This window comes from Oncorhynchus mykiss, chromosome 21 (genome assembly GCF_057628025.1).
Source record: "Oncorhynchus mykiss isolate SJ-2025 chromosome 21, ASM5762802v1, whole genome shotgun sequence".
NCBI lineage: Eukaryota > Metazoa > Chordata > Actinopteri > Salmoniformes > Salmonidae > Oncorhynchus > Oncorhynchus mykiss.
In genome coordinates this window covers 58,918,875-58,942,500 of record NC_143042.1, presented here as the reverse complement: position 1 = coordinate 58,942,500, position 23,626 = coordinate 58,918,875, and the positions used below count along the sequence as shown (strand labels likewise).

Sequence of the window (23,626 nt, the reverse complement as noted above, 5' to 3'; positions counted from 1 at the left end):
TGTCTCTCAGCTCGTTCACAGCCCTGTGAAAGCTACCTGTGTTGCTGATATTTAGTCCTAGATTGTGTAGTTTTTGGTGTGTTCTAATAGAACTGTGTCCAAATAGAATTTATATTTGTCATCCTGATTTCCGGACCTTTTTTGGAATATCATTATATTGTTTAGTGGGAGACAGCAGACCCTCCTTAGTGGGAGACAGCAGACCCTCCTTAGTGGGAGACAGCAGCACCAGGTCATCTGTTTACAGCAGACCCTCCTTAGTGGGAGACAGCAGCACCAGGTCATCTGTTTACAACAGACCCTCCTTAGTGGGAGACAGCAGACCCTCCTTAGTGGGAGACAGCAGACCCTCCTTAGTGGGAGACAGCAGCACCAGGTCATCTGTTTACAGCAGACCCTCCTTAGTGGGAGACAACAGACCCTCCTTAGTGGGAGACAACAGACCCTCCTTAGTGGGAGACAGCAGACCCTCCTTAGTGGGAGACAGCAGACCCTCCTTAGTGGGAGACAGCAGCACCAGGTCATCTGTTTACAGCAGACCCTCCTTAGTGGGAGACAACAGACCCTCCTTAGTGGGAGACGGCAGACCCTCCTTAGTGGGAGACAGCAGACCCTCCTTAGTGGGAGACAGCAGACCCTCCTTAGTGGGAGACAGTAGCACCAGGTCATATGCGTACAGCAGACCCTCCTTAGTGGGAGACAGCAGCACCAGGTCATCTGCGTACAGCAGACCCTCCTTAGTGGGAGACAGCAGCACCAGGTCATCTGTGTACAGCAGACCCTCCTTAGTGGGAGACAGCAGCACCAGGTCATCTGTGTACAGCAGACCCTCCTTAGTGGGAGACAGTAGCACCAGGTCATCTGTCTACAGCAGACCCTCCTTAGTGGGAGACAGCAGACCTTCCTTAGTGGGAGACAGTAGCACCAGGTCATCTGTCTACAGCAGACCCTCCTTAGTGGGAGACAGCAGACCCTCCTTAGTGGGAGATAGTAGCACCAGGTCATCTGCGTACAGCAGACACTTGATCTGGTCTGTTGTGGTTGACTTGTTTGTCTGTTAGTGTGGAGGGTATAAGTGGGGTCTGTTCTGTGGTGATTTGGTAAAAATCCAAGCTGGCTTCTGCTCAGGATGTTGTGTTCATCAAGGAAATGATGTAGTCTACTATTTATGATACTGCAAAGAATTTTCCCTAAATTGCTGTTAATGCAAATTTCTCTAATTTGGGTTAAATTTGTCTCCATTTTTATTTATTTTTAATTTTTCCCCAAATATCGGGGAAAATACCTGCAGTGAGGATGATGTTGAAGAGTTTGAGTATAACCAATTTGAATTTGTGGTCTGTATATTTGATCATTTAATTTAAAATGCCATCAGCACCACAGGCCTTTTTGGGTTGGAGAGTGCATAGTTTTTCAAATATTTATTCTGTAATTGGGGTATCCACAGGATTCTGATAGTCTTTGACTGCTGATTCAAAGTTTTGTAAATGTTCTTGTGTATCTTTTTGTTCTGGGCTCTTTGTTATATTGCTGTAGAGGTTTGCAAAGTGATTTCTCCACATATCCCCATTTTGGATAGCCAATTCCTCATGATGAGGTTTGTTTAATTTATTCCAATTCTCCCAGAAGTGGTTTGAGTCTATGGATTCCTCAACTCCATCCAGCTGATTTCTAATGTGCTGTTCCTTTGTTCTTAGGGTGTGTTTGTATTGTTTCAGTGTTTCTCCATATTGAAGGCCTATATTTTTGTTGTCTGGTTCTCTATGTTTTTGATTAGATATATTTCTCAATGACTTCTTTAGATTTCTCCAATCATTATCGAACCATTTTTCATTCTCTATTCTCTTTGGTTTCCTCTTGTGTGTCTAGATTATCCAAGGAGGATAATTTGTCAGATATAAAGTGTATGTTCCAAATGGCCAAATTTACACCTTCAGTTCTGTAGGAGAATGTTAAGGCTAAAAAGTTGTCCAGGAGAGATTGTTTTTTTTGGCTACTAATTGCTTTTTGGTAGATGTCTGTTCTCACTCCATCTATAGGCCTGTTTAGTACCATGTCATTTATTGGGCCGTGATGCTTCATGGTTGGGTGTTAGTGGGCTGACTGTGAAGGCTCTGAGAGAGTTGTCAGTGGGCTGACTGTGAAGGCTCTGAGAGAGGTGTCAGTGGGCTGACTGAAGGCTCAGAGAGGTGTCAGTGGGCTGACTGTGAAGGCTCAGAGAGGTCAGTGGGCTGACTGTGAAGGCTCTGAGAGAGGTGTCAGTTGGCTGACTGTGAAGGCTCAGAGAGGTGTCAGTTGGCTGACTGTGAAGGCTCTGAGAGAGGTGTCAGTGGGCTGACTGAAGGCTCAGAGAGGTGTCAGTGGGCTGACTGTGAAGGCTCTGAGAGAGGTCAGTGGGCTGACTGTGAAGGCTCTGAGAGAGGTGTTAGTGGGCTGACTGAAGGCTCTGAGAGAGGTGTCAGTTGGCTGACTGTGAAGGCTCTGAGAGAGGTGTTAGTGGGCGACTGTGAAGGCTCTGAGAGAGGTGTCAGTGGGCTGACTGTGAAGGCTCTGAGAGACTCTGGGTTTAGGTCGGTGAGGAAGTAGTCTACAGTGCTGCTGCCAAGGGAAGAGCTGAAGGTGGACCTACCAGAAGAGTCCCCTTTCAGCCTACCATTGACTATGTACAGACCCAGTGTTCCACAGAGCTTCAGGAGCAGTGCTCCATTTGAGTTTTTCACTTTGTCATAGTTGTTTCTGGGGGGTATGTGGGGAGGGAAAGGTTGTTGCTTCACCTCTGCACCATGTTTCCTGTAGTACTACAATATCAACATCAATTTATTTCAGGAAGTCTGCGTTTCTGCTATTTAGCCCAAAAGCAGAGGACTTCAATTCTTGTAAATTCCAACATGAAAATATTTCATAACTGTTTTTTTTTCTCTGTCTCTCCCCTCTGTTGGTCTCTCTGTCGGTCTTTCTCTCCCCCTCTCTCTGTCTGGGTCTCTCTCTCCCCCTCTCTCTATCTGGGTCTCTCTCTCCCCCTCTCTGTGTCTGGGTCTCTCTCTCCCCCTCTCTCTATCTGGGTCTCTCTCTCCCCCTCTCTCTCTGTGTCTGGGTCTCTCTCTCCCCCTCTCTCTATCTGGGTCTCTCTCTCCCCCTCTCTCTCTGTGTCTGGGTCTCTCTCTCCCCCTCTCTCTCTGTCTGGGTCTCTCTCTCCCCCTCTCTCTGTCTGGGTCTCTCTCTCCCCCTGTCTCTTTCTCTGTCGGGGTCTCTCTCTCTCGCTCTGTCGGTCTCTGTCGGGGTCTCTCTCCCCGTCTCTCTCTGTCGGGGTCTCTCTCTCTCTCGCTCTGTCGGTCTCTGTCGGGGTCTCTCTCCCCCTCTCTCTCTGTCGGGGTCTCTCTCTCCCCTCTGTCAGTCTCTCTCCACCTCTCTCTCTCTCTCTCTGTTGGGATCTTTCTCTCTCTGTGTCGGGGTCTCCCTCTCCCCCTCTCTCTCTCCCCATATCCACTCTCTAGTCTCTGTTGAGAGTGTCTCATTCCCAGCCCAGCTCCCCTGGGCCCCCCCTACAGGGTAGAGATGGTACTTTCCTACCCAGTCTGATTCCCATCCAGACTTCTTCGGCCTGGTCCATGTTCGGCTCCGGGGAGGCTGTCCATCTGCCAGGGGACGACAGGTATGGTCTGTGTTTGGGTCTGTTTGTGGGTCTGTCTGTGGTGTGGTGTGTGTGTTAGACCCCCCTCTAGTACAGTGGGTGGATTTGACCGTCATGTTTCTGTTGGGTGGAAGGTGTTGTTTTTGAGAGAGAGCTGTTTCTCTATTGTGCTGTGTGTGGGGGGGTGGGGGCAGGTTTAGTAGCAGCAGAGTGCCAAATACCCCACAGTGTGATAGAGAGGCCACCCAGAGTAGTGTGTGCATATGGATGGACCCCAGGTTGGACTTGTGAAAGTATCACTTTCCTGTCAGTCATGCCGGCTCAATGACAGGCTCCACACCTTCCCAGTTTCTCTGCTCAGAATAGAGAAGTAAGGCAACTAGTGCCTGCACTTCACAGTACAATGTGCACAATCACAGATATGGTTTAAATACTGCAACCATACCACACACACACATCCCCCATTCTGGTTGTTTTCTACCGTTCAATCCAACTTGCTTTTTTATTAGGATCCCCATTAGCTGTTGTGAAAGCAGCAGCTACTCTTCCTGGAGTCCACATGAATCATGACATAATACGGAACATTAATTTGACAAGAACAGCTCAAAGACAAAACTACAAACATTTTCAAATAAGAACAATATAACTGGAAGGTTCTGTACTGACTAAATACTGAGAAAAAACCCAGAGAGACCTAATATTCTAGGACTACGTGTACTAATTAATATTCTAGGACTACGTGTACTAATTAATATTCTAGGACTACGTTTACCATGTACTAATTAATATTCTAGGACTATGTTTATGGAGTACAAATGAATATTCTAGGACTACGTTTACCGTGTACTAATTAATATTCTAGGACTACGTTTACCATGTACTAATTAATATTCTAGGACTGTGTTTACCGTGTACTAATTAATATTCTAGGACTACGTTTATGGTGTACTAATTAATATTCTTGGACTGTGTTTACCGTGTACTAATTAATATTCTAGGACTATGTTTATGGAGTACAAATGAATATTCTAGGACTACGTTTACCGTGTACTAATTAATATTCTAGGACTACGTTTACCATGTACTAATTAATATTCTAGGACTGTGTTTACCGTGTACTAATTAATATTCTAGGACTACGTTTATGGTGTACTAATTAATATTCTTGGACTGTGTTTACTGTGTACTAATTAATATTCTAGGACTGTGTTTACCGTGCACTAATTAATATTCTAGGACTACGTTTATGGTGTACTAATTAATATTCTTGGACTGTGTTTACCGTGTACTAATTAATATTCTAGGACTACGTTTATGGTGTACTAATTAATATTCTAGGACAACGTTTACCGTGTACTAATTAATATTCTTGGACTACGTTTATGGTGTACTAATTAATATTCTTGGACTACGTTGTCAGTTACGCATACAGTCAGGGGGTGATGCATGCAGCCGAACGCACCATTGGGTGCACACCTACAAAACCAGGTGTCGCAGGAAGGCCAAGCCATGCCCTGTTCTCTCCGCTTCAATCACTCAGACACAGGCAAGAGCATCATGGCAACAACTGGAGGACTTTTACATTCTTTATTTAACCAGGTAGGCCAGTTGAGAACAAGTTCTCATTTACAACTGCGACCTGGCCAAGGTGAAGAAAAGCAGTTCGACACAAACAACAACACAGAGTTGCACATGGTATAAACAAACGCACAGTCAATAACACAATAGAAAAGTCTATATACAGTGTGTGCAAATGAGGTAAGATTAGGGAGGTAAGGCAATAAATAATAAATAGGCAAATGTGGCCAAATAATTACAATTGAGCAGTTTAACACTGGAGTGATACATGTGCAGAAGATGAATGTGCAAGTAGAGATACTGGGGTGCAAAAGAGCAAAAAAAACAATATGGGGATGAGGTAGTTGGATGGACTATTTACAGATGGGCTGTGTACAGGTGCAATGATCTGTAAGCTTCTCTGATAGCTGATGCTTAAAGCTAGTGAGGGAGGTATGAGTCTCCAACTTCAGCGATTTTTGCAATTAGTTCCAGTCATTGGCAGCAGAGAACTGGAAGGAAAGGCAGCCAAAGGAGGAATTGGCTTTGGGGTGACCAGTGAGATATACCTGCTGGAGCGCGTGCTACGGGTGGGTGCTGCTATGGTGACCAGTGAGCTGAGATAACGTGGAGCTTTACCTAGCAAAGACTTATAGATGACCTGGAGCCAGTGGGTCTGGCGACGAATATGAAGTGAGGGCCAGCCAACGAGAGCATACAGGTCGCAGTGGTGGGTAGTATATGGGGCTTTGGTGACACAATGGATGGCACTGTGATAGACTGCATCCAATTTGCTGAGTAGAATGTTGGAGGCTATTTTGTAAATTACATTGCCGAAGTCAAGGATTTGTAGGATAGTCAGTTTTACGAGGGTATGTTTGGCAGCAAACATTCTAGATATAATTTTGAATTGCATATGCTTAATGTGAGTCTGGAAGGAGAGTTTACAGTCTAACCAGACACCTAGGTATTTGTAGTTGTCCACACATTCTAAGTCAGAACCGTCCAGAGTAGTGATGCTGGACGGGCGGGCAGGTCTGGGCAGCGATCGGTTGAAGAGCATGCATTTAGTTTTACATGCATTTAAGAGCAGTTGGAGGCCACGGAAGGAGAGTTGTATGACATTGAAGCTCATCTGGAGGTTAGTTGACACAGTGTCCAAAGACGGGCCAGAAGTATACAGAATGGTGTCGTCTGCATAGAGGTGGATCAGAGAATCACCAGCAGCACGAGCAACATCATTGATGTATACAGAGAAGAGAGTCGGCCCGAGAATTGAACTAGATTAACGTACTTTGGTACGAAAGTGCAAATCAATCCCATAACAACAGCAAAGGACCTTGTGAAGATGCTGGAGGAAACAGGTACAAAAGTATCTATTCACAGTAAAATGAGTTCTATATCGACATAACCTGGAAGGCGCACAGCAAGGATGAAGCCACTGCTCCAAAACCACCATAAAAAAAATCCAGACTACGGTTTGCAACTGTACATGGGGATAAAGATCGTACTTTTTGGAGAAGTGTCCTCTGGTCTGATGAAACAAACAGAGAACTGTTTGGCCATAATGACCATCGTTATGTTTGGAGGAAAAAGGGGGAGGCTTGCAAGTTAAAGAACACCATCCCAACCGTGAAGCACGGGGGTGGCAGCATCATGTTGTGGGGGTGCTTTGCTGCAGGAGGGACTGGTGCACTTCACAAAATAGATAGCATCATGAGGCAGGAAAAGTATGTGGATATATTGAAGCAACATCTCAAGACATCAGTCAGGAAGTTAAAGCTTGGTCGCATATGGGTCTTCCAAATGGACAATAACCCCAAGTATACTTCCAAAGTTGTGGCAAAATGGCTTAAGGACAACAAAGTCAAGGTATTGGAGTGGCCATCACAAATCCTTGACCTCAATCCTATAGAAAATTTGTGGGCAGAACTGAAAAAGCGTGTGCGAGCAAAGAGGCCTACAAACCTGACTCAGTTACACCAGCTCTGTCAGGAGGAATGGGCCAAAATTCACCCAACTTGTTGTGGGAAGATTGGAAGGTTATCTGAAACATTTGACCCAAGTTAAACCCCTTTTAAAAGCAATGCTACCAAATACTAATTGAGTGTATGTCAACTTCTGACCCACTGGGAATGTGATGAAAGAAAGAAATAATTATCTCTACTATTATTTTGACATTTCACATTCTTAAAATAGTGGTGATCCTAACTGACCTAAGACAGGGAATTTGTACTAGAGTTAATAGGGTTAAATTTCACATTGTGAAAAAGTGAGTTTAAATGTGTTTGGCTAAGGTGACTTCAACTGTAGGTCTGTAACAGTTTGGGTATAGAGTGTTTCCCTCATCAAAGGGACGCGGCAGCTTTCCAATCTTTGGGGATCTCAGACGATATGAAAGAGAGGTTGAACAGGCTATTAACAATTGCGGCTGATAAATTTAGAAAGAGAAGGTCCAGATAGTCTTGCCCAGCTGATTTGTAGCAGTCCAGATTTTGCAGCTCTTTCAGAACATCAGATATCTTGATTTGGGTGAAGGAGAAATGGGGGAGGCTTGGGCGAGACTGCTGAATAGACACCACTAGTCAGCTGTTTCTACCATCAGACTGCTGAATAGACACCACTAGTCAGCTGTTTCTACCATCAGACTGCTGAATAGACACCACTAGTCAGCTGTTTCTACCATCAGACTGCTGAATAGACACCACTAGTCAGCTGTTTCTACCATCAGACTGCTGAATAGACACCACTAGTCAGCTGTTTCTACCATCAGACTGCTGAATAGACACCACTAGTCAGCTGTTTCTACCATCAGACTGCTGAATAGACACCACTAGTCAGCTGTTTCTACCATCAGACTGCTGAATAGACACCACTAGTCAGCTGTTTCTACCATCAGACTGCTGAATAGACACCACTAGTCAGCTGTTTCTACCATCAGACTGCTGAATAGACACCACTAGTCAGCTGTTTCTACCATCAGACTGCTGAATAGACACCACTAGTCAGCTGTTTCTACCATCAGACTGCTGAATAGACACCACTAGTCAGCTGTTTCTACCATCAGACTGCTGAATAGACACCACTAGTCAGCTGTTTCTACCATCAGACTGCTGAATAGACACCACTAGTCAGCTGTTTCTACCATCAGACTGCTGAATAGACACCACTAGTCAGCTGTTTCTACCATCAGACTGCTGAATAGACACCACTAGTCAGCTGTTTCTACCATCAGACTGCTGAATAGACACCACTAGTCAGCTGTTTCTACCATCAGACTGCTGAATAGACACCACTAGCTCGGTGCCTCCACCTTTTATTACCCTGGAATCACGCCTTCAAGCCTGTGTGTCTATTAAACGCAGATGTGTCGAAGGAGCGTGAAATTGTCATGCTGACTGCAGGAATGTCCACCAGAGAATATAATTTAAATTTCTCTACCATAAGCTGACTCCAATGTAATTTTATAGAATTTGGTAGTACGTCCAACCGGCCTCACAACCCCAGACCACGTGGAACCACACCAGCCCAGGACATCCACATCCGGCTTCTTCACCTACTGGATCGTCTGAGACCAGCCATCCGGACAGCTGATCAAACTCTGGGTTTGCACAACCGAAGAATTTATGCACAAACTGTCAGATACCGTCTCAGGGAAGCTCATCTGCGTTCTCATTCTCACCAGGGTTCTGCTCTGAATGCCTTTCGGCATTGTAACCGTCTTCAGTGGACAAATACTCACCTTATGATTGCCACTGGCACACTGGAGAAGTGTGCTCTTCACGGATGAATCCTGATTTCAACAGTTTGACAGAGCGTGTGTTGTGTGGGTGAGCGTTTTGCTGATGTCAACTTTGTAAACAGAGTGCCCCATGGTGGGGTTATGGTATGGGCAGGCATAAGCTACAGACAGTGAAAGGAATTGCATTTTATCGATGGCAATGTGAATGCACAGAGATACCGTGACGAGATCCTGAGGCCCATTGTCGTGCCATTCATCCACCGCCATCACCTCATGTTTCAGCATGAAAATGCACGTCACAAGGATGTCACAAGGATCTGCACACAATTCCTGGAAGCTGAAAATGTCCTAGTTCTTCCAAGGCCTGCATACTCACCAGACTTGTCACCCATTGAGCATGTTTGGGATGCTCTGGATCAACGTGTATGACAGCGTGTTCCAGTCCAATATCCAGCAACTTCACACAGCCATTGAAGAGGAGTGGGACAACATTCAAAAGGCCACAATCAACAGCCTGATCAACTCTATGTGAAGGAGATGTGTCGCGCTGCATGAGGCAAATGGTCACACCAGATACCGACTGGTTTTCTGATCCACGCCCCTACCTTTTTTCTAAGGTATTTGTAACCAACAGATCTGTATCTGTATTCCCAGTCATGTGAAATCCATAGATTAGGTCCTAATGAATTTTTTTCAATTTACAGATTTTTCTTATATGAACTGCAACTCAATAAAATGTTAGAAATAGTTGCATGTTACGTTTTTATATTTTTGTTCAGCGTAGGTCCTTCTTTGCAGCGCTGGACCACTCGACTGGACAATAACCCAGATAAGATCAAACTAGAGCCTGCGGAGTGTGGTGTCAAAAAAGCAGAGCATCTCTTTATTACAGACAAACCTCTCCCCATCTTTACAACCATTGAATCTATATGTTTTGACCATGACAAGTTTACAATCCAAGGTAATTTAGCATTATTGTGGCTGATGTGGGGGAGGGGTGATGAGGAAGTGAGTGAATGAGCTAGAGGCCTAAGCCTGTGTAGTCTTGCATAATCACAGGTTGGTGGCTGATCAGGCTGGCTCCTCCCCTAAGTGTGCACTCGTTCCTCTATTTAAATTGTAGTCCAATGTCCCCTTCTCATCCATCCATCTCTCTCTCTCTCTCTCTCTCTCTCTCTCTGTCTCTGTCTCTGTCTCTGTCTCTGTCTCTGTCTCTGTCTCTGTCTCTGTCTCTGTCTCTGTCTCTGTCTCTGTCTCTGTCTCTCTCTCTCTCTCTCTCTCTCTGTCTCTCTGTCTCTCTGTCTCTCTGTCTCTCTCTCTCTGTCTCTGTCTCTGTCTCTGTCTCTGTCTCTGTCTCTCTCTCTGTCTCTCTCTCTGTCTCTCTCTCTCTCTCTCTCTCTCTCTCTCTCAGCATCTCTCTCTCTCTCTCTCTCTCTCTCTCAGCATCTCTCTCTCTCTCCCTCTCTCTCTCTCTCTCTCTCTCTCTCTCTCAGCATCTCTCTCTCTTTCTCAGCATCTCTCTTTCTCTCTCTCTCAGCATCTCTCTTTCTCTCTTTCTCAGCATCTCTCTTTCTCTCTCTCAGCATCTTTCTCTCTCTCTCAGCATCTTTCTCTCTCTCTCAGCATCTTTCTCTCTCTCTCAGCATCTCGCTCTCTTTCTCAGCATATTTCTCTCAGCATCTCTCTCTCTCTTTCAGCATCTATCTCTCTCTCACGCTCTCTCTAAAAGGTTGTTTGTGTTGTCAATATCAGCCCTGTGTCTCTGGACGAGGTTCAGAGATTGAACAGTCAGTGGATGCTAGTGTGTGTGTGTTGTCACCACAGGAGAGATTCTGGCTGGGATGCATCTAATCCTCCACTCAATGTTTATACGATACAGCCGCGTGGGGAGGGGGAGGTTTAACACAGACGGGTCAGAGTATGTTGATCCTGGAAAGGTAATCAACATACTCAGTGCGAGTGGGCGGCTGAGAATGACACGTGTTGTCATTGGATGAGGCACTGAGGGGACGGGTTTAGGAGGAGTTTGTACCTGTGTGAACCAGAGTGAGGACAGTGTGGTCTGTGGGAGAGGCAGAATGGTACCTCATGTGAGCAGACTCCCCTCGCCTTGACAGGAGATTCCGCCCTGCGGGAAAAGTGAAATGAGGATTAGCCAATGAGACGTGTGGATAGAATCAGGACATAATCTAAATCCACAGACAAAGCCTTCTCTCATCTGGGATTAACTTGCTGGCTGGGGCTGGTTTAGAGTTGGGTCTCTGGGTAGCTAGCTGGGGCTGGTTTAGAGTTGGGACTCATCTGGCTCTGTGGGGTTAGGGTAGCTGGCTGGGGCTGGTTTAGAGTTGGGTCTCTGGCTCTGTGGGGTTAGGGTAGCTGGCTGGGGCTGGTTTAGAGTTGGGGCTCATCTGGCTCTGTGGGGTTAGGGTAGCTGGCTGGGGCTGGTTTAGAGTTGGGTCTCTGGCTCTGTGGGGTTAGGGTAGCTGGCTGGCTGGGGCTGGTTTAGAGTTTGGTCTCTGGCTCTGTGGGGTTAGGGTAGCTGGCTGGCTGGGGCTGGTTTAGAGTTGGGTCTCTGGCTCTATGGGGTTAGGGTAGCTGGCTGGGGCTGGTTTACAGTTGGGTCTCTGGCTCTGTGGGGTTAGGGTAGCTGGCTGGGGCTGGTTTAGAGTTGGGGCTCATCTGGCTCTGTGGGGTTAGGGTAGCTGGCTGGCTGGGGCTGGTTTAGAGTTGGGGCTCATCTGGCTCTGTGGGGTTAGGGTAGCTGGCTGGGGCTGGTTTAGAGTTGGGTCTCTGGCTCTGTGGGGTTAGGGTAGCTGGCTGGCTGGGGCTGGTTTAGAGTTTGGTCTCTGGCTCTGTGGGGTTAGGGTAGCTGGCTGGGGCTGGTTTACAGTTGGGGCTCATCTGGCTCTGTGGGGTTAGGGTAGCTGGCTGGCTGGGGCTGGTTTAGAGTTGGGTCTCATCTGGCTCTGTGGGGTTAGGGTAGCTGGCTGGGGCTGGTTTAGAGTTGGGTCTCTGGCTCTGTGGGGTTAGGGTAGCTGGCTGGGGCTGGTTTAGAGTTGGGTCTCTGGCTCTGTGGGGTTAGGGTAGCTGGCTGGGGCTGGTTTACAGTTGGGTCTCTGGCTCTGTGGGGTTAGGGTAGCTGGCTGGGGCTGGTTTACAGTTGGGTCTCTGGCTCTGTGGGGTTAGGGTAGCTGGCTGGGGCTGGTTTACAGTTGGGTCTCTGGCTCTGTGGGGTTAGGGTAGATGGCTGGGGCTGGTTTAGAGTTGGGTCTCTGGCTCTGTGGGGTTAGGGTAGCTGGCTGGGGCTGGTTTAGAGTTGGGTCTCTGGCTCTGTGGGGTTAGGGTAGCTGGCTGGCTGGGGCTGGTTTAGAGTTTGGTCTCTGGCTCTGTGGGTTAGGGTAGCTGGCTGGGGCTGTTTTACAGTTGGGGCTCATCTGTCTCTGTGGGGATTAGGGTAGCTGGCTGGCTAGGGCTGGTTTAGAGTTGGAGCTCTGGCTCTGTGGGGTAAGGGTAGCTGGCTGGGGCTGGTTTAGAGTTGGGTCTCTGGCTCTGTGGGGTTAGGGTAGCTGGCTGGGGCTGGTTTAGAGTTGGGTCTCTGGCTCTGTGGGGTTAGGGTAGCTGGCTGGGGCTGGTTTAGAGTTGGGTCTCTGGCTCTGTGGGGTTAGGGTAGCTGGCTGGCTGGGGCTGGGTTAGAGTTGGGTCTCTGGCTCTGTGGGGTTAGGGTAGCTGGCTGGGGCTGGTTTAGAGTTGGGGCTCATCTGGCTCTGTGGGGTTAGGGTAGCTGGCTGCATACTGGGTGATCTGAAAAGACCATGGGCAAATCTAATGGCAATTTATTCTAAGGCTGTGGCAGTCACAAAGTTTTGTCAGCCACGAACATAAACACATTTAGCATCTCCTTGCTTCCACAGATAGCCCACAAGCCACTGACCTTTGGAACATCTACTTTTTTTAAAGTCTAATAAATTAATTTAATCTAGCCTACACCTTCACAATAATGTCATTTAATCTAGCCTAATAGCATCCTCTGAGTCAGTCTATTATGTTAGGCCCTGATCTGGCTGTGCCATATGACTCTAGGCTACACTAGTTCATTTAGCAGACAAGATTTGCTTAGAATTCCGTGGTATTATTTTATATTTATAGTATGAGGAATACAATTGAACAAAGCTGAATAAAATAGAAAGGATATTTTCTCCAAGAGATTTGAGGGAGGGCGCACATGTGGCTGTTCTGTGTTGAGCGGTCACCAAAGAAACATGTACTCCTATATGCTTAATTTAGAGTTATTTATGTAACTTTAGTTGTTCTACTGACGTTGGGTTATGTTTTGATTTTTAATACATTGTAAGGCTGCATGATGAGGCTCTGATGATGATTTGAAAAAGGTTGCTTGAAAGGCATGAGCTCTGCTTTGTTTTTTTTGCGCAGGCTGTACACACTACATCAGTCACTCATTCACAATTTGACCAGCACTTGATAATGCCTAGAATTTCACGGCGGCATCCCCTTTGTGTGGCCGCAATGCCCCCTAAAAAATCCATGCCTTTTGCGGCCAGAGCTGGCCGCCCGGTTAAACTGAGCAATCTGGGGGGGAATGGCCTTGGTCAGGGAGGTGGCCAAGAACACGATGGTCACTCTGACAGAGTTCCAGAATTCCTCTGTGGAGATGGGAGAACCTTCCAGAAGGACAACCATCTCTGCAGCACCACACCAATCAGGCCTTTATGGTAGAGTGGCCAGACGGAAGCCACTTTTTTATTTTACCTTTATTTAACCAGGCAAGTCAGTTAAGAACAAATTCTTATTTTCAATGATGGCCTAGGAACAGAGGGTTAACTGCCTGTTCAGGGGCAGAACGACCGATTTGTACCTTGACAGCTCAGGGATTTGAACTTTCTCAGTGAAAGGCACATGACAGCCAGCTTGGAGTTTGCCAAAAGCCACCTAAACTCTTAGACCATTAGAAACAAGATTCTCTGGTCTGATGAAAACCAGATTGAACTCTTTGGCCTGAATGTAAATGTGATATTTCAGTTTATTTTTTATAAATTAGCAAACATTTCTGAAAACCTGTTTTTGCTTTGTCATTATGGGGTATTGTGATGTCATTATGGGGTATTGTGTGTAGATTGATGAGGGGGGGGAAAAACAATACATTACAGCCTTATTTTAAAATGTAACAAAAAAAGAAGGTAGGAATACTTTCTGAATAACCCGTGCCTTCAGGAAGTATTCAGACCCCTTTAGTGTCTGAATAACCCGTGCCTTCAGGAAGTATTCAGACCCCTTTAGTTTCTGAATAACCCGTGCCTTCAGGAAGTATTCAGACCCCTTTAGTTTCTGAATAAACCATGCCTTCAGGAAGTATTCAGACCCCTTTAGTTTCTGAATAACCCGTGCCTTCAGGAAGTATTCAGACCCCTTTAGTTTCTGAATAAACCATGCCTTCAGGAAGTATTCAGACCCCTTTAGTTTCTGAATAACCCGTGCCTTCAGGAAGTATTCAGACCCCTTTAGTTTCTGAATAACCCGTGCCTTCAGGAAGTATTCAGACCCCTTTAGTTTCTGAATAACCCGTGCCTTCAGGAAGTATTCAGACCCCTTTAGTTTCTGAATAACCCGTGCCTTCAGGAAGTATTCAGACCCCTTTAGTTTCTGAATAAACCATGCCTTCAGGAAGTATTCAGACCCCTTTAGTTTCTGAATAACCCGTGCCTTCAGGAAGTATTCAGACCCCTTTAGTTTCTGAATAACCCGTGCCTTCAGGAAGTATTCAGACCCCTTTAGTTTCTGAATAAACCATGCCTTCAGGAAGTATTCAGACCCCTTTAGTTTCTGAATAACCCGTGCCTTCAGGAAGTATTCAGACCCCTTTAGTTTCTGAATAAACCATGCCTTCAGGAAGTATTCAGACCCCTTTAGTTTCTGAATAACCCGTGCCTTCAGGAAGTATTCAGACCCCTTTAGTTTCTGAATAACCCGTGCCTTCAGGAAGTATTCAGACCCCTTTAGTTTCTGAATAAACCATGCCTTCAGGAAGTATTCAGACCCCTTTAGTTTCTGAATAAACCGTGCCTTCAGGAAGTATTCAGACCCCTTTAGTTTCTGAATAAACCGTGCCTTCAGGAAGTATTCAGACCCCTTTAGTTTCTGAATAAACCATGCCTTCAGGAAGTATTCAGACCCCTTTAGTTTCTGAATAAACCGTGCCTTCAGGAAGTATTCAGACCCCTTTAGTTTCTGAATAAACCATGCCTTCAGGAAGTATTCAGACCCCTTTAGTTTCTGAATAACCCGTGCCTTCAGGAAGTATTCAGACCCCTTTAGTTTCTGAATAACCCGTGCCTTCAGGAAGTATTCAGACCCCTTTAGTTTCTGAATAAACCATGCCTTCAGGAAGTATTCAGACCCCTTTAGTTTCTGAATAAACCATGCCTTCAGGAAGTATTCAGACCCCTTTAGTTTCTGAATAACCCGTGCCTTCAGGAAGTATTCAGACCCCTTTAATTTTTACACATTTTGTTACATATGGATGTTTTATTTTTTTATCCATACAATTATCTTCGGTTAGAGGAGATGGAGAAGAGTGAAATGAAAACATGCTTAAAGTACTTTCCTTCCTTTTTCTAAATATAGTTTGGTGAATCATTGGTGACTGTCATTTGTAACAAGTTTCAGTCAATTATTTTTGGTAATTTCTATGTTGAAGATTTCAAAAAATAATTTGGTGCATTTTTCTGCATTTTCCATCCAGTTTGCTTTATTTTTATAATAAATTACACTTGATCTTTCTTGAATAAGTTTCTCCATTCCCTCCATAGGTTCCTCCACATTTTTCCTCTAAAGTATTCTGATAGTTTTTATTGCTAACTATCAGTACTGTCCTTCTATTTCCTTTGTTAAAATGGACTCGTTTGACCTAAATTGCTTTTGTTTTATAGATGAGTACTGAGTTAGTTGCATGGCCTCTAAATACACATTTTAAAAGTGTCCCATACAATAAGGGGATTTGCTGTACCTATGTTTATTTAGGAAAAAGTCTGTAATAAATTATTCTGTCCTTGCTAAAAAGTTATCATCCAATAGGCTTTGATTAAATTTTCAATATCCTCTTCCACGTGGAATTTCTGTAAATGTATATGCCAATTATTTGTTGATCTGACCGCATTCACTCCCCTATCAAAACTTGTTTTCTTTCTAACTTTTGGATAAGCCTCTGCCATGTATATCTCACTAGGTCAGGATAATTAAGCGTCCAAATATCTACTAGTTCCAATATATCCATGACATTCGTGATTTCCTTTACGTTCCATAGATGTATTTAAAACCATATTATAATCGATCACCATAATAATAGTCTTGTATTGCTTGTAAGGTTGATCAATTATTATATATATTTTCAAAGAAGCGTGGCTCATCATTATTTGGACCGTAAAGGTAAATGAGACATGTCTGTTTATGGTCCAATAACATATTTAAAATCATCCCTCTACCTTGTGGATCTGTTGGACAATTTGCACATTTGGATCAAAATTATTGTAATTTAATATCTTCACCTCTTTTAAATTTCTTGCCCATTGGAGAAGTATATTTCCCCCCCCCCCTGTCCTTTTTCCTCACAACTTCATCTAAAATCATTGAATGAGTTTCCTGTAAACAATAGATATTATATTCCTTGTCTTTTAGGGAGGGAGAGAATCCCGTCCCAGACCATGATGGACCCTCCACCTCCAAATCGATCCCGCTCCAAAGTACTGGCCTCGGCGTAACGCTCATTCCTTCGACGATAAACGTGAATCCAACCATCACACCTGGTGAGACAAAACCGCGACTCGTCAGTGAGGAGCACTTTTTGTCAGTCCTGTCTGGTCCAGCGACGGTGGGTTTGTGCCCATAGGCGACGTTGTTGCCGGTGTCTGGTGAGACCCTGCCTTAGATAAGGCCTACAAGTCCTCAGTCCAGGCTCTCTGTTTGTTGCGGACAGTCTGAGCACTGATGGAGGGATTGTGCGTTCCTGGTATAACTCGGGCATTTGTTGTTGCCGTCCTGTACCTGTCCTGCAGGTGTGATGTTTGGATATACCAATCCTGTGCAGGTGTTGTTACACGTGGTCTGCCACTGCGAGGATGATCAGCTGTGCGTCCTGTCTCCCTGTAGAACTGTCTTAGGCGTCTCATAGTACGGACATTGCAATTTATTGCCCTGGCCACATCTGCAGTCCTCATGCCTCCTTGCAGCATGCCTAAGGCACGTTCACACAGATGAGCAGGGACCCAGGGCATCTTTCTTTTAGTGTTTTCAGAGTCAGTAGAAAGGCCTCTTTAGTGTCCTACGTTTTCATAACTGTGACCTTAATTGCCTACCGTCTGTAAGCTGTTAGTGTCTTAACGACCGTTCCACAGGTGCGTGTTCATTAATTGATTATGATTCATTGAACAAGCATGGGAAAGTGTTTAAACCCTTTACAATGAAGATCTGTGAAGTTATTTGGATCTGTACGAATTATCTTTGAAAGAAAGGGTCTGAAAAGGGGACTTTTTTTGGGGGGGGCAGTTATTTATATTTATATATATATATATATATATATATATATAAATAACTGCCCCCCCCCCAAAAAAAGTCCCCTTTTTTAACAATATTGCTTACCTTATTTTGCACAATTAACAAATAAAATGCGTAGTAATGTAGGCAGTTCATGCAAAGGATTGTTACCTAGAACCAGGATTGGTACCTAGAACCAGGATTGGTACCTAGAACCAGGATTGGTACCTAGAACCAAGATTGCCATTACAAAAATTACAATTATTATTTTAGCAAACAATTATTGTGATTCATCCTGTATTGTCTATAACATTATTACCCGCATAGCATCATATGTGGGATACTCATGCATACTCAACCTCTTTCCCCACAAACAACCATACACTCAGATGTTCAACAGTTGTTCCATCCTGAGTCCAACTCAAGAGAAGACTTGATGTGTGAATGCATATGCAGTTGCAGCTGTTTGAGAAGGCATGAAATTGAGCAAAAACTGGCAGAAATGGGAAGATTTGATTAACCAATGTCAAGTCCTAGCTGATGGAGATCAGATACACCCCTTTCCCTTGCAACACACACACGCTGGTCCCCCGTTGTCACCATTTTCCCAAAGCATCTCTGAGCAGTCAGACCTTTTGATTTATTTGTGCCACAATAGGCTACAATTGATTTTGGCCCAATAGTCCTGGCATTCTGATAGTGTTATATTGCCTAAAAAGATCAAATTAATTCAAAGCCACTAGGCCTAATAAGACATTTTTCATTCATTTGAATTTCATTCTAAGTAACAATTTATTGAGTATAATGCTTTAATACAACTAAATGTTTAGGTGCTGAGCGCTGTATGTTCCTGCCAGCCTAGCGTGTCACACTCTCAAATGTTTGTCGGCTATAGCCTTGAAATCACTGAGATAATAGGCTAATACAATAGCCTAAATAATACATGTTCATTCCTTCTTAGGCGCCCTGTCTGGCTCCTGACTAATGTAGAGTGTTTATATGCTATTTAATATGACTTGTAGCCTATTCAGAGTGTTTAATATGACATGTAGCCTATTCAGAGTGTTTAATATGACATGTAGCCAATTCAGAGTGTTTAATATGACATGTAGCCTATTCAGAGTGTTTAATATGACATGTAGCCTATTCAGAGTGTTTAATATGACATGTAGCCTATTCAGAGTGTTTAATATGACATGTAGCCTATTCAGAGTGTTTAATATGACATGTAGCCTATTCAGTGTTTATATACTGTTTAATATGACATGTAGCCTATTCAGAGTGTTTAATATGACATGTAGCCTATTCAGTGTGTTAATATGACATGTAGCCTATTCAGTGTTTATATGCTATTTAATATGACATGTAGCCTATTCAGTGTGTTAATATGACATGTAGCCTATTCAGTGTTTATATGCTATTTAATATGACATGTAGCCTATTCAGTGTGTTAATATGACATGTAGCCTATTCAGTGTTTATATGCTGTTTAATATGACATGTAGCCTATTCAGAGTGTTAATATGACATGTAGCCTATTCAGTGTTTATATGCTGTTTAATATGACATGTAGCCTATTCAGAGTGTTTAATATGACATGTAGCCTATTCAGAGTGTTTAATATGACATATAGCCTATTCAGAGTGTTTAATATGACATGTAGCCTATTCAGAGTGTTTAATATGACATGTAGTCTATTCAGAGTGTTTAATATGACATGTAGCCTATTCAGAGTGTTAATATGACATGTAGCCCATTCAGAGTGTTTAATATGACATGTAGCCTATTCAGAGTGTTAATATAGTGTTTAATATGACATATAGCCTATTCAGAGTGTTTAATATGACATGTAGCCTATTCAGAGTGTTTATATGACATGTAGCCTCCTCAGTGTTTATATGCTGTTTAATATGACATGTAGTCTATTCAGAGTGTTTAATATGACATGTAGTCTATTCAGAGTGTTTAATATGACATGTAGCCTATTCAGAGTGTTTATATGACATGTAGCCTCCTCAGTGTTTATATGCTGTTTAATATGACATGTAGTCTATTCAGAGTGTTTAATATGACATGTAGTCTATTCAGAGTGTTTAATATGACATGTAGCCTATTCAGAGTGTTAATATGACATGTAGCCTCCTCAGTGTTTATATGCTGTTTAATATGACATGTAGCCTATTCAGAGTGTTAATATGACATGTAGCCTCCTCAGTGTTTATATGCTATTTAATATGACATGTAGCCTATTCAGAGTGTTTAATATGACATGTAGCCTATTCAGAGTGTTTAATATGACATGTAGCCTATTCAGAGTGTTTAATATGACATGTAGCCTATTCAGAGTGTTTAATATGACATGTAGCCTATTCAGAGTGTTTATATTTATGAAAATACTTTTCATTTAAATCATATGGTTTGGTTTCAATAATTCAAAATCAAATGATAGGTCCAGGTAGTCATAACAATAGATGGGTGTTGGTTAAATGGTGTTTTAATGAATGAGTGGTAATTAGTTTATTTTCCCTTGTGAGCGAGGAGCGGTTTGGTTTTTAGTGGAGCGGTTGGAAAGGATGTGGAGCGGCTGAGTGGGATTTCCGACCACTCAACTCCATACTCACATACTCTGATGGGAACCATGTGCCACCACATTACACTGAATCTAGACACGCGCGCACACACACACTATTCAAAACTGTTTATTTTCTCGTCTTTGCAGTGGGTCGAGCAGCAGCATGATCGCAATCGACAACAAGATAGAGCAAGCCATGGTAGGTCTCTTGTGTTTTTCAAAAAAGAAGCCTGAAACCTTGAATAAAGAATGTTGACATCTAGTGGAAGCCATAGGAATCTGGGAGACGGAGTTACATAGAAACAATAGGTTTCCATAATAAAAAATAAATAATTCTGGTCGGATTTTCGCCTGACATCAATTCTGTTATAGTCCCAGACATTATGTTAACAGTTACCGGCCGTGATTGGGAGTCCCATAGTGCAGCACACAATTGGCCCAGTGTCGTCCGGGTTTGGCCGGTGTAGGCCGTCATTGTAAATTGGCCCAGCGTCGTCCGGGTTTGGACATTGTAGGCCGTCATTGAAAATAAGAATTTGTTCTTAATTTAACTGATTTATACGCTGAGTGGACAAAACATTAGGACCACCTGCTCTTTCCATGAGACTGACCAGGTGAATCCAGGTGAAAACTATGATCCCTTATTGATGTCACTTGTTAAATCCACTTCAATCAGTGTAGATGAAGGGGAGGAGACGGGTTAAAGAAGGATTTTTAAGCCTTGTGACAATTGAAACAAGGATTGTGTATGTGTGCCAATCAGAGGGTGAATTGGCAAGACAAAATATTAAAGTGCCTTTGAATGGGGTATGGTAGTAGGTGCCAGGCACACCGGTATGTGGCAAGAACTGCAACAGTTTCCCGTGTGAATCAAAAATGGTCCACCATCCAAAGGACAGGCAGCCAACTTGACAACTGTGGGAAGCATTGGAGTCAACATGGGCCAGCATCCCTGTTGAATGCTTTCGCCCCCTTTAGAGACCATGTCCAAGTAACAGTATAGCTTCCGTCCCTCTCCTCACCCCTACCTGGGCTCGAACCAGGGACCCTCTGCACAAATCTACAACTGCCTCCCACGAAGCATCGTTACCCATCGCTCCACAGAAGCCGCGGCCCTTGCAGAGCAAGGGGAACAACTACTTCAAGGTCTCAGAGCGAGTGACGTCACCGATTGAAACGCTATTAGCGCGCACTCCGCTAACTAGCTAGCCATTTCACACCGGTTACACCCAGACAAGTTGAGGCTGTTCTGAGGGCAAAAGGGGGTGGAACTCAATATTAGGAAGGTGTTCTTAGTGTTTTGTCCACTCAGTGTAGATTGTTTTCTATATTTCAGGACCTTGTAAAGACCCACCTGATGCTGGCGGTCAGAGAGGAAGTGGAGTTGCTATGGGAACAGATTAAAGAACTATCAGAAAGGAACACCCAGCTGGAGAGAGAGAACTATATCCTGAGAACTCTGAGAGACAGAGACTGACACAGCAACAAAATGTTACACTCCTCTCATGATCGTTGTTTAAATTAGTAATACCTGTAACATGACTGATGAATGATTCTGTTGAACGGCAGAAAACAATAATAAATAACTGTGACTAAAGAGTACCTGGATACCTAGAGCACAGACACACACGGCGTTGTCGGGGGTAACCAACAGAGCTGGGTTGGAATGTGGATTGGAGCGCTAAGAGGATGGGAAGGATCAAACAGTCAGGGATCAGCACACAACACCTCTATATACACTACACCTCTATACACACCACACCTCTATATACACCTATATACACCTCTATACACACCACACCTCTATATACACCTCTATACACACCACACCTCTATATACACCTCTATACATACCACACCTCTATATACACCTATATACACCTCTATACACACCACACATCTATATACACCTATATACACCTCTATACACACCACACCTCTATATATACCTCTATATACACCACACCTCTATATATACCTCTATATACACCACACCTCTATATACACCTCTATACACACTACACCTCTATATACACCTATATACATCTCTATACACACCACACCTCTATATATACCTCTATACACACTACACCTCTATATACACCACACCTCTATATATACCTCTATATACACCACACCTCTATATACACCTATATTCACACACCTCTATATACACCACACCTCTATACACACACCACACCTCTATATACACCTCTACACACACCTCTATATACACCACACCTCTATACACACCACACCTCTATATACACACACCTCTATATACACCTATATATCTCTATACACACCACACCTCTATATACACCTATATATCTCTATACACACCACCTCTATATACACCACACCTCTATACACACCACACCTCTATATACACCTCTATACACACCACATCTCTATATACACCTCTATACACACCACACCTCTATATACACACCACAACTCTATATACACACCACAACTCTATATACACCTCTATATACACCACACCTCTATACACACCACACCTCTATATACACCTCTATACACCTCTATACATACCACACCTCTGTATACCCCTCTATACACACCACACCTATATACACCTCTATACACACCACACCTCTATATACACCACACCTCTATATACACCTCTACACACCACACCTCTATATACACCTCTATACACACCACACCTCTATTTACACCTCTATATACACCTCTACACACCACACCTCTATATACACCTCTACACACCACACCTCTATACACACACCACACCTCTATACACACCTCTCTATACACCTCTATACACACCACTCTATACACCACACCTCTGTATACACCTCTATACACACCACACCTCTATATACACCTCTATACACACCACACCTCTATATACACCTCTATATACACCTTTATACACCTCTATACACACCACACCTCTATACACACCACACCTCTATATACACCTCTATACACACCACGCCTATATACACACATTGGCTCTTTCAATTAATCTTAATTCTTTGCATCCTGAGGGAAGGGACCTTGAACAGTTGACAAGGAGGCGAGGAGAGAATGGAAGGAATCAAGGAAAGATGCATTGTGATAAACCCATGATTAAAATATGTTCTAAAACTTGATAGACACATTGAAAGGTCGCTGGTTTGAATCCCCGAGTCGACTAGGTGAAAAATCTCTGTACCCTTGAGGAAGGCACTTAACCCAAATAGCTCCTGTAGTCGCCCTGGATAAGAGCATCTGCTAAATGACAAATATACATTTGATGATTGACCAGACAGACCTTATTTTGAAATGGAATACTTTATCTGTGATTGTTTGAGCTTGGCTGACTTAATAAACCAATATAGAAGTCCCAAAAGCTGCAAACCATCACAATAGCCTCGCTGTATTCTGATGACAGATAGCGCCGTCTTGTGGTAATACAACTGCAGTTGTTCTGATTTTTATTTAACCTTTATTTAACTAGGCAAGACAACTATGAACATATTCGTATTTACAATGATGGCCTACCCCGGCCGAACCCTAAACGGATGACGCTGGGACAATTGTGTGCCGCCCT

General features: G+C 43.8%; 1 protein-coding gene and 1 long non-coding RNA gene across 12 annotated transcripts in view; both read left to right on the top strand.

Moving 5' to 3' along the window:
* LOC110500813 (TSC22 domain family protein 4) overlaps window positions 1-21,643 on the top strand; it is a 38,043-nt gene extending 16,400 nt beyond the window's left edge. For 4 of the 11 annotated variants that reach the window (XM_036958397.2, XM_090214975.1, XM_090214974.1 and 1 more), the window contains 4 exons: window positions 3,495-3,652; window positions 16,620-16,747; window positions 20,194-20,245; window positions 21,383-21,643. In XM_036958397.2, the coding sequence (XP_036814292.1) occupies window positions 3,495-3,652; window positions 16,620-16,747; window positions 20,194-20,213 (306 nt within the window). In that variant the 3' untranslated portion in view covers window positions 20,214-20,245; window positions 21,383-21,643. Of the gene's footprint in view, window positions 1-3,394; window positions 3,653-16,619; window positions 16,748-20,193; window positions 20,246-21,382 lie in introns of all 11 variants that reach the window. The other 7 variants (XM_090214971.1, XM_036958394.2, XM_090214972.1 and 4 more) reach the window with 5 other exon arrangements.
* LOC149973536 (uncharacterized) lies at window positions 2,142-2,534 on the top strand. Its single transcript, XR_016490415.1, has 3 exons — window positions 2,142-2,255; window positions 2,289-2,389; window positions 2,456-2,534. It is a non-coding gene; the product is annotated as an uncharacterized LOC149973536 (long non-coding RNA).
* Window positions 21,644-23,626: the final 1,983 nt, after the last annotated feature.